Source organism: Notamacropus eugenii, chromosome 6 (assembly GCF_028372415.1).
Source record: "Notamacropus eugenii isolate mMacEug1 chromosome 6, mMacEug1.pri_v2, whole genome shotgun sequence".
Lineage (NCBI taxonomy): Eukaryota > Metazoa > Chordata > Mammalia > Diprotodontia > Macropodidae > Notamacropus > Notamacropus eugenii.
Window position 1 is genome coordinate 143,317,181 of NC_092877.1, and position 17,076 is coordinate 143,334,256.

Consider the following 17,076-nt stretch of genomic DNA (forward strand, 5'->3'; position numbering starts at 1 on the left):
GGAAGTATGCCTTCCTTCACCTAAGATCTGCTGGCATTGATTAAATGTGTCATCCATAGGGCACTGCCTTGAATCACATTCATGTGCTTTCACACCTTGTCAAGAGAGAACATGAATTCCAGACAATGAGTGGGGCAACAACAACCAAGCAAAACAGCTTGTAAGACCCACCACATCCTCCTAATGGGAGCACTTGTCAGCTGCTTCCAAACTTGGCCTCTTGGTCTCTGGCCACTGTCTGCAACCTCCTCTCATTGCTACCCACCAGACTTTTGGATTCTACACCAGAAGCTGCCTGGGCTCTAGGAGGAGAGCAGTGCCTCTGAGTCACTGCCCAGCTGTTCCCATTATAAAGTTCGCCTTCGTGAGCTGTCTTCCCTTTTTGGAACGTAAGCTTCTTGAGGGCAGGGTCTTGGGATCCCCTGAGCTTAGCATCATGCCAGGGACATCGTGAATGCTAGATAAGTGCTTTCTCATTCATTCGTCTTCCTCTGGCACCACTGTCTATCATGAACCCACAGGTCTTCCACAGCAAGTAATTCTGTTCACTAAATGCTTATTAAGGCCATACTAGGTGCTAGACTGGGGGTTACAAAGATGAAACATGACTGGGCACCTGCCATGTCCCAAATGACAGGCCACATACTCAGAGTGTGACGCAGAGGCTAGGGGAGGGCACGCTAGGAGAGGCAAGCACATTTCTTTGTGGTATCTGGTCCAAGCCTTGGACATTCCAGGCGATCCATCAACATTTGTTAATGAATATGCACAGAGCTTGTATTAGTTCACAGATGTATTCCTAGAAGTTCTGTGTGAAACGAACCTTATTTTAACCACATCAGAAAAGCTTGCTATTTAAAGACACTTCGCTGTTCACGTTAGTGCTCTTTTCCCCAAACTGCCTTGTCTTGATTTTATTTCTCTCTCAATATGCTTCAGATCCTGTTTCTCCTGTTAGAAGATCAGGGATTGTTTTAGTCAATCACTGCCAGGCACTGTTCTTGCCCTCAAGGAGCTTATTCTCTGAAGGGAGATGGGAAGCCTCAGCAGGGACATGCTGCCATCTTCAATGTCCCTCAGACCAGGGATTGGCCTTGCTCTTCACATCAAGGTTAGGATGATGTGGTGGGTCTTACAAGGCATTTTGCTTCGTCCTTTTTGCTAGACTCATTTTCTGGAATTCACGTTTTCCCTAAACAAGGCGTGAAAGCACAGAAAACTATTAATTCAAGGCAGTGGCCACCGGATGTTAGAATATTTTTAAACAGACACATGAAAAATACAGAGAGTGAATGAAAGGGACCCTTCTCTAGAAGTTAGAGGCTGAGAGAGGGAGGCCTCTGACGAAGGTGTGGTCTGAGCTGTGCCTGGAAGGGAATCAGGGAATCTAAGAAATGGCCATGAAGCAGCGAAGGGTTGTTTTTGTTCCCTAGCCTAGCACCAGTTTCCAGCACCCAGCCCAGTGCTTGCCACACAGTAGCCACTTCATAAATGCTTATTAACTGATTAATTTGCAGAGTACAGAATCCTTTTATAAATCATAAAACCATGCATTAGTTTATCTGTTTTATAAATTCTTGGTTTTTTTTACCCATTTACTTTTTCAATTGGGCACGCTTGCATTTGAAAATATCCCTAGTGCATCCCAGGCTCACACCTCATATCCTTTGGGTCCATGACTCCTACTGATGCCCCCATGACTCCTGCTCCTCACAACACCAAAAAAGAGAGAAAACCTAGGGTTACAAGCTGATCAGGGCCCGCCAAGCAGGAAGGGGACAGCAGGGCTAGAGGGTGGGGACAGAGGAAGAGTGAGGCAGTTCTCCATCATGTCTCTAGAAATGGCACAGGGACCCTTTCCAGAGGTTCTGAGTCCTACCTTCCGAACAAAGAGACAAATACCAGGAACCAAGTCACGTACCTTGTAGAAAAGAAGAATGTTAAAAACATAAAGCTCAGCTGAACAGAAAATACTGAAAGAGAAAAGAAAAATACAAAATTAGCATTATAAAGATTGAAGATGTATTACTGTTAATAGCTTATACGTGCCTTTGGCTTAGGAGCTTGAGAGGCAGCTGTGGGGCAGTGGAGAAAGTCCAGGCTTACCAAAGCCTCTTGTTGTCAGAAGGCCAAGGCATACTCTGTGCGTGGTCATGGGCAAGCCATTTAACTCTTCCAGGGTCTAGGTTCTTAATTTGTCAAATGAGATGGTGGGATTAGACAGAGATGGCTTCCATATTTAAATCTATGGCTTATTCAGTTGTCTGCTATGCACTACCATGTTTGGCTTTAAAAAAAATTCATCACCTACCAATGGCCAGCTTGCTGCTGATAAATCTCCTGGCCATTAGCTGGGCTGGTCCACAGAAAGCAGAGGCACATTCAGAGAATCACAGAACATGAAATCTGGAAGGAGCTTCGTTTGCCCTCTGGTCCAGACCAAACTGAACGAGTCACCACTGTTAACAGCTGACAAGTGGTTGTCTGGCCTCTACTTCAAGACCTCCAAGGAGGAGGAATCTACCACTGCTCAAGGCAGCTAGGTGGCACAGTAAATAGAGTGCTGGACCTGAAGTCAGGAAGACCCACTTCCAAATCTACATCTACTAGCTGTGTGACCCCCAAGCAAGCTACTTAACCTGCTTGTCCCTCCCAAGTATTTTCTTTTCTATGATAAACATCTCTGATACTGTTAGCCAGTTCTCACATACCACGAACTTAAGGCAATTATCATTCTGGCTGCCCTTTTCTGAACACTCACTGGCTCATCAATGTCTTTCTTAAACATGGTGGCCAAAATGGGACACAGTATTCCAGCTGAAGCCTGAGAAAGCCTCTTGATCAACTCTTTATATCTAGAAGCTAGGCCTCTCAATGCAGCCCACGATGGCAATGCTGGGTTCATACCTAATGCCTTAGTGCTTCTGTAAGTCCTACCCAAGCTTGCACTCTACTGTCAAAGCCTTTGAGAACTCAGGGTCACCTCCATGGCTGGAAGAGGAGACTTTGGGTGGAAGTTAGGCAGTGGTAATAAAAGAGTCATAGCTCACATTTACAAAAGGTCTCCTTTTTATGAATCATTGACTACTACTTTTGTCCACCTGGGAATAAGTTGAACAAACCCAATCCTCATGATGGTCTTCAAACACTTGAAGAAAGCCACCATGTTATGTTCCTCATGGGTCTTCTCCAGGATAAACATTCCTCAGAACAATCCAGTGAAATATTGGGGACTCCAATTTCCATTTTACCAGCAAAGAAGCAGAGGCTGAGAGAAGCTGTCTTGCTCCAGTCTTATATTAACTACAGTGATAGTAAGTGGTGGAGCTAGAACTTGTACTTAGGTCTTCTGCCTTGTGGTCTACTACTCTATCCACTCATCATCACACTTGGCTGACTCTTCCTATTTCGATGACCCAGTGATTTGCTTCCTACTGAACGTTATAAACACTATCACTCATCCAGAGTTGTCCTTGGCCCCTTGTGATCTCTACACAATGGTCACCTGGGTTCAAAAGGTGTCTTCGCTTAACTTGTCAATGCCATTTAAAAGATGAAGGGGTCCATGAATGACAAATGGCATGCTTTTATTAGAGAGTAGCTGCTCACTCTGAAGTTATGAACACTGCTGAAAGAGTCTTGGCTGACCTATTTAACATCCCCAATAAACTTAGACTGGAAAGACTGCTATATGCTATCACCCCCAAAGACAGAGCAAGAAGGAGGTGGTGATGGGAGAGGTAGTATCAAACCTACTTATGAACAAAATTATGAGAAGACTGAGGCCATCCAGGTCAATATTGGTATTGGAGAAAGTGTCGCAGAAGGTTGTGTAGATGATTGTGAGCAGAACACAGCTGCTGATCGTCCCAAATGGAGGCTTCTTCCTCTCAAGCCAATCCTTGATGTACCTTCGGACGATCTGAAACAGAGAAAGCAACAGGTCTGCCTCCTTTGCAGAGGATTTCAGGAGCCAAGCTGGGCATCACAAAGTGAACTTGACAGCAGAAAGACATAAAGGGAAGAGAACAATTTTGGTGACGGCCACAATGGATTTCAAAGCTTCCTTGCCACACAACTCTTCTTCTGGGGAATTTAACATTTGTACTGCAACTTCCACTGGGCATCCATAATGAGAGTATATTTTCAACTGCATTCAAATCCATCCTTAATCATGCCAAATGTTCTTTGCTAGCTGTCACTGAGACATGCCCATTAAGCTTCCCCAAAGTTTATCTCCTCTGCTGATCCTAATGGATGGATGCAATTATCACTGTCCCCCTTGCCTCAACAGACCATTCCAAGTGCATCTTTGGGAATCTTAAAAATCTGACATCTTTAGGAATGTCATGATGGCAGATAATCTAAAGTGATCCATGAAACATATTAATATTTTAAAAAGCCAGCGATGCACTAGAAGTTTTTAATTAAATTATAACTCATGCTTGAAAAGCAAAAAGTGCATGTGTTGTGGGAGTTTAAATAATTCAAACTCTGAATATCTAGAGTTTTTGTAAATCCAAAGACAAATGCCATTTGCATGCTCTTAGAATACCAGAATTAACACTTGAAAATGAGCGAGCCTGCCATGACTTCACCATAAGAGGAGAAGCAGAATCTGAAGTTGTTTAGCAAGAGTCTTGTAAAATGAAAGTTTAATGACAAAAGTCACCTTCATTTTCAGAACTTTCTGTGACACAGAGGATCTGAATAGTAGAGATGAATCTGGCTTTGAGAACCATCTGTTAACTTCTATTTAAAACTTTCATTTAATAAGGGGAGGGGAAGGGGTGGACTCTTTTAAAGCTATATCCTCAGTACCACCATAGAGCCTTGCCACTCAATTATCCTGTGTAACTGGAATCTGAAATGCCACAGCAGGTTGTACCACCATGATCCATTAGCAATAATGAGGTCAGGGAACCTGGACTGACTTCTGCCATGGGGTTCTTCTGTCTCCTAAATATGGCATCATTAACATGCCCTGAAAAAGAAGACTTACACTCACAGTAAAATACGCTTTACAGAAAACTGTGACTCACAGTGTAATTCTCTACCCAACAGATGCTGCATCATCTTCAAGCTGCTTCAGAACTAGCCAAGGGTCAGTCAATAAATGGAACCTTGGAAGGCGTCTGACCAGCTAGCCCAGCCGTCAGCTGGCGCAATCAGCGGTGTTGGGCCCACAGTCAGGAAGAACCAAGTTCAACCCTTGCTTCAGACACTTGCTAGTCATGCGACCCTGGGCTGAGTGTCCTCAGATGTAAAATGTACATAATAATTACAGCACCCGCCTCAGAAGACAGCTTTGATGAAGTGCTTTGCAAACTCTAAAACTCTATATAAATGCTAGCTATTATTATCATTAATTATTATTACTGTTGTGAGACTAGTCTTGGGAGTATATATCGAGCTAGCCAGATGAATAATGGTTCAAGAAAGTTGGGAAATAGCATAGGTTTTGAAATTTAAGACAATGGAGATAGTCAATGTTGGAAAGGCTGTAGGAAGACAGGCAAAGTCATACTGATAGAGTATGAATTAGTCTAACTATTCTGTGAGACAACTTGGAATTGATGAGAAATGCTGACCTCAACCCCTCTGGGGGACGCACCCCAGACTGGCCAGTTCTCCTGCGTCCAGATTGATATGTTCCACGATGTTCCCAAAGGAGAAACAAAGTGAGTGTCCATCAGTCTGAGAAAGGCGGAGCAGACTGTGGCACAGGGATGTAACAGAATGTCACTGAGTTCTTAAAAATAAAAAAAATGAATTCAGAGAAATTCGGGAGACTCTGCTGCAGGCCAAGTGAAAAGAACCAGAACAACACAGACGGCTACCATAATAACTGAAGCAGCAGTAAGGGACAGCTGAACTCAGATTAACTGCAATAACTGAGCTTTGTCCCATAAAACAGCTATTCAAACATAACTAACTTTTGGTGGGATAATGGGGGACCATTATTTTGTTATATACCTTTTGCTTAACTGGTCACTGTGACAATGGAGGGTTCATATGGAAGGGATGTATAAAAATAAATTTTAAAAAAGATACCAACTTGAAAATTCACAATAAAATTAAAGGTGACTTTATAAAATATCTTTTGCTTTTTTTTAAAAAAGAGAAATCACACTGAAATACTAAAAAAAAAAAAATCAAATCTTCACATTTTACTTATGGCATTCATTATATGAAGAATTTTCTAAGATTTTAAATCTAGCTTAACCTCTACTGTTATAGACAAAAGGTAAAAAAAAATAATTGTGCTTTTTTGTCTCCTCAAGCTTCACTGTGAAGCCTTATAGAGAATACAGTTTCACCAAAAAGTGAACTTTCAGATGGCTAGGTTTTTGGTTTTCTGGAAGGTAGTCATGTAAAATATTGATCCTGGACAGCAGAATTTGCTGGCAAAGCAAGAGCCGTGACTTTGGGTCTAAGTTGTGGCTCTTTGGAAGTCTCCTGACAGCAGGGGAATTTACAAAGGTTATTTTTATGCTTTGATACACTTTATAAACTTGCATGGAGTAGTAGTCAAATATAAATTCAAAATCAACTTCTCTAGGAAGTAAATTAGATTATTCCATAGATTTGGAGCCTGGAGCTCATCTGGTTCAACCTTTCCCTCTTCTCCTTTTTACAGAAGAACAAACTGATGTCCAGAGCAATGTGACTTGCTTAAGGTCATATAGCCAGTAAGGAATGACGGATCTGTGGTCTGCTTAGTACTTTATACAGGGTGCTGACAAATGCTATCCATTTGACATTATAGCAGGTTATGCTGAAGTTAAAACATTTCAGTAACAGAAATTCCCCAATTATAACATTCTACAGTCTATATGACCCCAGTCCTAGAGAAAACGAAAATATAAAATCTCTTTCTCCTCCATACTCTACCCTTGCCCCCAAAAAGACGCAAGCAGAGAGGAACAAGGGAAAACTGAGCATTTTATCATTACTAGGTTGAAGCTGCTTCATAATCACCAATTGTATTTACAAACATTAAAAAGTTTTGAACTCCCAATACTCCATGTACTCATAACAAAATACCAATGGCCTGATGAGAAAGTAGACTTCTTACAACATGTCATTACAGGAGAGAGAAAAGAGCAAAGGCGTCCTTCTGTTCCCTGAATCTACTGAGCCTAATACAATACCTTGCCTTTAAATGCGTCCAAGATTCTACACTCTCCCTGCTACTTGAATAAAAATATAAACTACAAAGGGATACTTCAGATTAGGGTTACATCAAGTGAAACGATCATAACATGGAAAGGACAAATTGCTAGGCACCTCTCCCTTTATTCAAGTGGCTCATCTCGGCCACTTTCTCTGCATTAGCTAATCCATTAAATACCTACTAAGTGCCAGGCACTCTGCTAGGTGCTGAATTAATCATTTGCTATCTGGCTGGGGTCTGCAACTAAAGTTAAATTTTATTTTTTAAAACAACCACTCGATTCCCAGAAGCGCCTGCTTTTTCAAAGTACCCAAATTACCTGGTTGTTGTGGGTTCTTTTTTTTTTAATTTTGCAACTAAAAATTCTGCATTGTTGAAACTGGGTGGCAAAGGAGTGTACACATGCCTTCCTCTGAAACTTACCACCTTCACTGTGTCCTTGAGATGCTCACTGAAGTGGATCTCGGTTTCCTCAGCTGTAAAATTAGGGGGCTGGGCTGGATGACCTCTAAGGTCTGACTCTAATTCCTGTACTTCTAGGACCACTGAGTCTGATGCTTTCAATTCAACTCCCCATTGGAAAAGGAACCATGATGATTTCACCCAACCTGTGAACTGCCTTGTCCTTTAGGAATTTTTTTTCTTTTTTACCAAATCTTAAAGAGGCAAAGATTTTGCTAGAGGAACTGGATGTAGAAGTCCTAGTACTTTCTCTTGAGGAAAAGAAAAACACATCATGCTAAGAAGGGAAAACAACAGTATGGTGCAGAGGTCAACCTTATCTTTTATCAAGCTTTATGCTCATTTACCCACAATGAACTGATAAATATTAAAGCATTATCTTTTATGCTTTTCCCAGTGATGAGGGTTGGAGACGGGGTGGTGGTAGGAATTCTTATTGCTTTGGTTTAATATTTCCATTTTCTATTTTAAATTATGGACTGGGAAGGGTGAGGTTCCTACAAATAGGGAAACTTAGGTTTGTTATATACATTCCCATGGAGCTGGGCCCTGCCTCAAATATCTGGCATCTTTCAGGTCATTAACTGGATTAAATGACGCATCTCAGTGAAGAATTCTGATATCCTAAACTAATTATGAGAAGATGAAAAGGAGCTGTGATTTTATCATCTTAGAAAACTACCCCCACCAGTCAATTTGCAGATCCCAACTTGGTAGAGGAGTCCTAAAAAACTACCTGAAGGACAGAGAAATTGTGACTTGTCTGGACGATGTGGCTAGTAAGGGGTCTGAACCTAGGTCTGTCTGACTCCAAGCCCAGAAGTCTATTCATGATGCTATGTTACCTCTAATTTCAAAATGCTTATGAAGAATTCTATCCAATTCTTGAATTTGTCAATTTTTAAATATTACATCTCTGCCTTTTCTTCTTTCTTATCTTTAAAATTTGCAAATACTTTCTGAATGGGAATGGGAATGCAAATGCATGGTGGCAATTTTACTGCTAATCTTTTCCTTTTAAGGAGAAAATGTAATTTTCCTCAAGATCTTGAGTAAACTAAGGTCGTTAGGATTTTCACTTTGTAACCCAGAAATATCTAACACAGAAACTGCAACGCTTCAGAGAAACAAAAACCAGATTAAAATGTTAATTGGGAAATATTTACCAAAATAAATAAAAATACAGCAAAGTATAGATAATGTTGATAGGTGATATTCTAAGTCAATATGTGGCCCACCCTATCTACTTGAATCTGACACCACTACAGTATCCCATCAAATACACACATGGTTTCTAGTCTGTTCACTAATTTTTTTGACTTAAGCAACATCCAACTAAAAACCTCTCCAGGACTCATTCTCTGGGTCAACGGCAGAGAACCTAATGAAACCTAGCACCTGCTGATCACGTAAACATTTCTACTATTTTGTTCTTTCTTATAGAAAGGGCAAAGTCTGCTTTTGCTTTTTCTTTGTATTTCCACTCCTAAGTAAACAGTGCCGAGCACATAGCAACCTCCTAAAGAATGCTTCCTGATTGATGGATAAAATTTCTGTGGTTTGTTTAAATCAGTTGTTTGGGGGTGATTTTGTTTTTGCTACATTTTAAAATTTCTGTTTATTCTTTGGAAGTTTCCCTGGTGATATTTATTTGGGCCATTTTCTTTCTTTTCTCTTAGGAGTCCCCTAGGAGGAAAGATATAATTAGTCCCATATTATAGGTAGGAAAACTGAGGTACAGACAGCAAAGGTAGACTGCCTCAAGAATTTAGTGGAGGGACAGGAATTAGAACCCATATCTCCTGTCTACTCTCTCAGTTTCTTCTTTTCTTTTCCACTAGACCGCCCGGTTTTTCAATGCATTCTACTGAATAATGTTACCAATATTTCCCTCTAACCAGAAACAATATAAGGTAATGGTATAGTTTCCCATTTACACAACCGTTATAATTCTAGAGGTTGCAGGAGGGGGCAAGTGTAATACCTCCTAATTTAACTTTAGTTAAGGGAGGTCTACTAGGAAAGCAGCAGAGCTGACATTAAACTGGAAAACGAATCACTAATGGAGAGACCAGAGAATGAATGACTAATAATGCACAGATATACTTTTTTATTATTTATTCATAGAAAACAGTGGGTTTCAAAGTCTGTTGCTTTGAAAAATGCCTGAGCTCGTCGAATATGATGAAAGGTGGTGAAAATTCTATTTCATTAACATTTAATCATAAATCATTCTTAAATAAAAAGTATAAAATAAAAATTTGTCACAAGCATTTAGATATGGAGAAAAAAGGTCTGCTGGAAGAGGAAAGGAAATACTACACCAGTGTTCATTGTTTCTGTTTTCTGTCAACTGTGGAAATTCAATTTCAGTCAACAAACATTTTTATTAAGAACCTTCTATATGCAAGGTTACTGTGCATTAATCAAAGGGCACAGAACTCCCAAAACAAAAACGGTGCCTGTCTTCAAGTGGCATATATTCTCATGGGGGTCATGCTAGAATATATTCCCAGATACGCAAATACAAAATAATGTTTTTTGACTGGATGGATCAGGAGCCTCCTGTAGAAGGAGGGGTCTGAGCTAAAACTCACAGGGAGCTTGGGCACTTGAAGAGGAAAGAAAGAAAATGGCTCAGATGATTATCACTGGCTACATTTCTCTGGGAATATAGTCTGTAGAATGAAAATCTAAGAAGAGATTCAGGAAGATTCCACTCTGAACTCAATATTTAACACTTCTCTATGGGGAAAAATAAAAGTTAGAACAAATTAATGTACTGAGGATCACTCATTATAAGAAATTAAGCAAAGAAGACATTTTTCTATTACATTAAGTGAAGGTAGACAAGGAACTCTAAGCTCCCTAAACCTAGCAGAAGGAATCACAGAATTACAGAAAACATTACTTCCTACTGAGCTGCGGTAAGGGCATGAGGACTGGCGCTCAGGCTGGGAAGTCAGGGGTTTGAGTCCTGCCTCGGACACATTACAGCTGGGTGACCCCATGGAAATGGTTGGACCCTGCTGAGACTTAGTAAGAAGACTCCTTGTGCAGGAAATCACAGATCCCTGATGTATCCCTACATTTTTATCAGCACAACTGAGTGCATAAAACGTCTACTGCGAAACCAAGAAGACCTGCATCCAAGTCTAATTAACCCACACTGGCTGGGTGACCTGGGTAAGTCACGCATTCCATTAAGTGCTACGGACAACTAAGACACAAGTTACAGAAAAGGTGCTACCCGACATCGGGGGAGATGTGACAGAAGTCACAGGCCCACAGGCCCAGTCCCTATCAAGATCCATATGAGTAATAAAAGTACATAAAAGTGAAGTAAAAGGACAGAGAACTGGTTCCAACAATGTGTGCAACGTCATTGAGATTGACCTGTTGGTCCATCATTCAGCTCTTCCTGGGAATTCATTTTGTGGATATTATTTCCTAAGCAGCATTGCATGCTAGTGGTTTTCCATTTGTTTTCAAGCAAGCTGCAGAGAGGAAAGAATAAGCTCAACCTTCATCAGTCACACATAAGTCTACATATCATAGAATGTCTTACCATCATGTGTACAAGAGTGACTTTCGATGTCAACTTTCTGACTTTGGGCAAGACTTAATTTCCATCAACCTCAGTCTTCCCATCCATAAAATGAGCATAATGAACTAGATGGTTTCTGCGATCCTGTGATCTGTGTGGGGAGGCCCCAACTTGGGAACTGATATAAACAAGCAACTTGTCGGCAGCTTCCAGTCTTAGAGAACAGCTCAGGGACACCGGGAGTGACTTGCCTAGGGTAACAGAGCTAGTATATGTCAGGGGCAGAGTGGCCGGACTGCAGTCGCCACTACATCATGTTTCCTTCCATGTAAGAGTGATAGAGACAGATAAAGGGCAAAGATAACGTGATGACTGAAGAAGTATTTCCTACCAGGTTCTGAGATGTTTCTCACTCTTGAAATTCCATTGCAAGGATCAAATATGATGGTACTTGTAAAAAGTGTTTAGCACAGTGCCTGGCACATTTTGGAAACCATGTATGTACATACGTATTCCATTCCCTTCCTATTTATTCATTTCTCCTTCCATAAGCCTGGCTATAGGAGTGTGGAACTCACCTGTCCGATAATGAGAGGGACAACGACAGTCACAGAAAGCTGGGAAAATATAGAGGTAAAAGGCACTGAAGAGGATGATCCAAGCTGCAGAAAAAAAGTGAGAGAAATAAGGGATTCAGTAAACAGTTTATAATGAGTTTGTCAGACTAAAAAACATTTTTATTTGTGAAATAATACAGTAAAATTCAAATTCACACCCACAAAGGGACACATATATAAAGGCTGCATACAAACAAAGAGAAAGTGATGTTACTTTCAATTTTCTAAATTTAATGCAAAGCAGTCTGTCTGCCAGCTGTTAAACCAGATGTTTGTGTAACTTGTAAAAATAGTGGATTCGGAATAATCTCTTCGAAGCTTTACTGGAAACACCACAAACAGCAAAAACTTATGTTACTTCCAACACTTGGTGTACTTCTTTATATTTTAATGTTTCGATTTGCATTAATTGATCCATCAACAAATATTTGGTAAGCCCCTACTGCGTTCCAGGAATTAAAAAAAGACAATTCTTGACCTCAAGGAGCTTACAAACTAAGGGGGAGACAATATTAAAATGGATCAAATCAAATCTACCTCATTGTCCTAGGCACAATCCCCACTCATACTGACCACAATCTCTTATCCTATGTGGCTCTTGTCCATATTCTCCCACAGACTTCTTACATGGGAGGCCATCAGGGGTGCCCAACCACTTCCAACCTCTATATTGCCTTGGGCTTTCCGTAAACCTTCACGTAGCTCCAGTTTCTGGAGTTTGCTGTAAGAATTATGCTTGGTTTGTCTTTCACTGGATCATTGTCATTGACTTTTCCCAGATCAAAATGAAAAAGGTTTCAAAGTCAAATTTCACTTAGTTTTGGCCAAGAGGCATTATTCCTTCAAATGTTTCATTCCAATTGTCCAGACGCAATGAAACACTCTCCTCTCTTTCCTGACTGCTCACCCTTTCCTCTCCAAAACAGAATTTTTCAGCCACGCTACTACTGTTGAAATATTTCAATAGAATCATGTAATCACGTCCCTTTCCCTTCTGCCCCTTGTCCTATTTCTCAAGTCTCCTAGATGGTGGAAGCGCCTGCTCTATGACTCTTAACATTATGTGAATCTTATTGTAACATGCAGGCCATTCACCTGTCATCCTCTGGTTTTATATCATGGCCTTGTTTTTTCCCCCTCACCGAAATCATAAGACCATAGAATTAGGGCTGGAAGGGCTTTAAGTGATCCAGATCAACCACCTAATTCTACTGATGAAGAAAACAACGCCAAGGGAAGTTAAGTACGTTGCCTATGTTCAAAGAGATAAGAAATGAAGCCAGAACTTGAACTTGAGTCCTCTCATTACACATCTCGATCTCTTCACTTCCTGGGTCTCTGTGATGTCACTTCTTGTGTGCAGAATATTGCTGGCAATTTATTGCAGCTCGTTTATACCTACCAGGTGTCCCTTTATTGCCCTTTGATCAAGTCAACTGCTATTTTAATTTTTTATGCATTTTGGTGTTCCATGTTTGGCAACCAGGCAGCATTCATTACTGTAAGAATAGTGGTGTTAAAAAATATGGGTCTATGTGTCCCAGAGATGGCCAGCATTACTGAAAGTAATGAACAATTTCCTGAGTGTAATCCAACCTGCTCTCTTCCTCCCATCCAGTTCTGGGTCAGGGTTTTGTTCTCTGCAAATGCGTAAGAAATAATTCAATACCCCCGGAGCCACAGAGATGAAGTGACTTTGGAAATGGCTTCGTGGGACCTTTTTATTTTGCATTTGAAGAAACTGAGAGTCAGAAAGTTCAGAGGATTACCTGGTTGATATCAACATAGAACATTAAGGTCTGGACTGTTTTCCATACATCATCTTGTCCTGATTCTCCCAACAACCCTCAAGTAAGAGCTATTATTATCCCCAAATGACAGAACAAGGAAATGGCACCACAGAAAGGTTCAGGGACCTGTCCAGATAATAGAACAGATAATATAACCATCCCAAGTGAGCTATGATCCCAGGCCCTATTGGAGCCCAGACACAGTCCTTCCACTAGAACTATGATTAGAACCCGTGTCCTCTGATTCCCAATATTTTCCCTGCTCCTACCTCCTGCCTTAAGAATTCAATCCTCCTGTTTTGCCTCAGGGATTCCAAGACTGCTTACTTTCTTTTTTGAAAATTGGTTTTATTGACATTTTTTGGTTTTTAATATAGCCTAGATTTGCCTCCTTCCTACTCCCAGAGAGTCATAACCTAATGAAAATTAATAAAAAAAGAAAAAGATGAAAAGAAAAATATTCAGCAATACTGACTGATGTAAAACAACCAAAACCTGGTATGAATGGCAAAGTGCCACGCGTGGGCCTGAACCTCCGCAAAGGTGCGGGAGGAGGTGTCTTCTCATCTTTCTTGTCTCATTTGAATGCTTGGTGGCAGCTGGACTTTCCACTCATGTTGCTGCAGTCACTTTGTGGGATCATTTTCCTGCCTCTGCTTACCTCTTTTTGCATCAGTTCACATAAGTCTTCTCATCCTTCTCTGTACTGACCAAGAGAGCTCATCACTTTCTCTATGGCCTGACTGCCATAAAGCTCAATGAACAGCAGTGGTTTGCCTGCAGCTTGTCTTTGGCATTATTCTTAAGGATCTGAATATGTAAATTTGGGATGAAGGACAATCCAGACATCTTGTGACCTTCTCTCCCGTGGCCAGAGAGATTCCCATGAGATTCCTGCTATTATCATATTGTTATCATTATCATTATATCATCATAGTACAAGGGTTAAGATGTGCTAGAAAGTGCTTTGTTGCATTCACAGGACAGGCACTAATGCATTCTGTAAGGGCCCCCAGGGAAAGCTGGTGGTGCCCCGGAGACAGCATGAGCCTTAGCTTGAGGAAAAACCGAGCTCCACTCTTGCCTCAGACGTTACAGGCTGGGTGACCCTAAGTCAGTCACTTAACATCTAAAATGGAGACGATAATAATGCCCACTCCAAGTGGCGCTGGAGATCAAATGAGTTAACTGATGCAAAGCCTGGCAAACCTTAACATGCCATAAATACGCAGAAATGTATGAATTACATCATTATATATAAACGCTAGCCTTTGTTACTATTGTTGTTGGGCCAAGTTCATAGATTGTGTGCTCCCTACACTGACCCTACCAAGACTGTGACTCCTCTAACAGTGTCCATATTTCCTGAGTCAGGCAAGCCTCCCTAAATTTAGGGCATCCAAGATGCCATCTGATGTCAACCAATGCTTCTTCCTACCTGCAACCTTTCCCAGAGAGGAGACACATAGGTTCTATGGTCTCATAATCCTAGAGGCAGCAAGATGTTGAATTTAGGGAGCTGAACGTGGGGCCATGAGGTATATCTGAGATCTCTGGTCTTGTCCCATGCCCCCCACTAAAAGCAAATCTTTCCTTTTAAAAACCTAGCCAGGGCCTACTTTAGAACTCACCTCACAGTGGTGTCTCCTTCACTACTATCCTTAAGTAGTGTACATTAATATATTTGTTTCTTAATTTTTTTCTTCTTCATTCATTTTTGGATTACTTCTTGCCTAGACTATTACTGCAATTCCAACAACAAAAAATAATCCCAGTAGAGATATTGACCTGTTAGGATGGACAGCTTTAATCCAAAGAGATCTTGCCTCCAATTCACTCCATCCCTTTCCCCTAAATGCACTCTCCCATTATCCCTTACTTCAGAGAATTAATGCTCTCTTTTTGTAAATTTGTTAATTTTTTTTGCAGTCTTTTGTTTTTTAAAAACTCTTTGACTCTCCTTTAGCTTCTTAAGAGATTTCTTCTCCTTAATTGACTGCTTAATTATGCCTGTCAATAACCAACTAGCCAAAGGAGAATGGAAAGGTTATGGTGGATACGAGGAGGCTAAAACAATTACCAATGGAAATGTTACTAGAGGGCTAACCAATGGATGGTTTGTGATCAGCACCACTGAGGAGACCCCCTCAGACACCAATGAGATTGTGGCTCCATCAAAAGGGCCAGATGACTCCTTTCTGTGATGGGTAGCTACCCACTCCTCCTGACACTTGGGAATTCCCTTTACAATTTTTCTCTCTTTAGAACTAAATTTCTGAGTCTTACTTTCACTTTAACTTGGAAAGGTCCTTTGTCTTCCTCACTCCAAATGTATGAAAACACTAACCCTAGCTTTCTGTGCAGCTCAGCTCAGATACTACCTTGTACAACTGCTGTTATTCAGTTGTATCTGACTCTGGGACCCCATTTGCAATTTTCTTGGCAGATACTGGAGTGGTTTGCCTTTTCCTTCTCCAGGTCATTTTACAGTTGAGGAAACTGAGGCAAACAGGGTTAAATGACTCATCCAAGGTCACAAAGCCACTTAGTATCTGAAACTGGATTGGAACTCAGGTCTTCCTGACTCTAGACTTGGTACTCTACCCACTGTGCCACCTAGCTGCCCACCTCCTACAACAAGGGATCTTTATGATTTTGTGTGTCATAGGACTCTTGGGCAGTAAACCTGGTGAAGTCCATGAAGTCAGTTTAATGTTTTTAAATACACAACACACACAGGATTACAATAGAAGCCAATTATAGTGAAATATAGTTATCAAAATCTGAAAGAAAAAAATAACAGGTTCATGGACCCCAGGGTAAGGGTTCCTCTTCTAAAGGAAGCCTTAGTGCGGTCCCTCCTCAAACTCTCTTGCAATTCCTTCTCTGTACATTCTATCTCTCTTTCTTCTTTCCTCAGGAAAAAGTCAACTCCTCGGGGGAAGGGTCTGTTTCATTTTTGTCTCTGATTTCCCAATACCTAGAACAGTCCTTTTACACAGGAGTACTCAACAAATTAAAGTGACTGTCTAATTTTTTTCCTGATCTGCTGAAACTATAATTATCAAAACGTTTGGGGCTGTTTTATATTATCCTCTCTCCCTCTACCCCACAAATCTCCAAGAATTGCCAAGGATTTATGTTCTGCCTAAAATTGGACCTGAGTTCATTTAACATCAGCAGCAATGCTGACAACTGGCTGACAATTTAGGCAGTCAAAATTGCAGCTTAAGCCTTTTCCTCTGTGACTAATACAGGATTTAAGCAATGCAGAGTGTCAAGTAGAAAAACTGAGCCTGGTTGTGAACAACCACCACAACAAAGTGACCTTTAGCTGTCTCCCCATGGTCAAGAACCAAAGGACTGAATGGGGGTAATTGTACCTCTCAGCAGCGATGCCGCCCTGGCCTGAACCACAGCTCTGACACATGCTACCTCTGTTGGGCAAACATGTCACTTCGTCCTTGGGCCTCAGTTTCCTTA

At 41.0% G+C, this 17,076-nt stretch overlaps 1 protein-coding gene across 5 annotated transcripts in view; it reads right to left on the reverse strand.

Annotated features, from left to right (window-relative positions):
* SLC10A7 (solute carrier family 10 member 7) overlaps positions 1–17,076 on the reverse strand; it is a 273,274-nt gene that overhangs the window by 38,583 nt on the left and 217,615 nt on the right. For 4 of the 5 annotated variants that reach the window (XM_072621188.1, XM_072621186.1, XM_072621187.1 and 1 more), the window contains 3 exons: positions 11,765–11,848; positions 3,757–3,922; positions 1,922–1,973 (listed from right to left, as the gene is read on the reverse strand). In XM_072621188.1, the coding sequence (XP_072477289.1) occupies positions 1,922–1,973; positions 3,757–3,922; positions 11,765–11,848 (302 nt within the window). Of the gene's footprint in view, positions 1–1,921; positions 1,974–3,756; positions 3,923–11,764; positions 11,849–17,076 lie in introns of those variants that run through there. The other variant, XR_011969714.1, reaches the window with a different exon arrangement.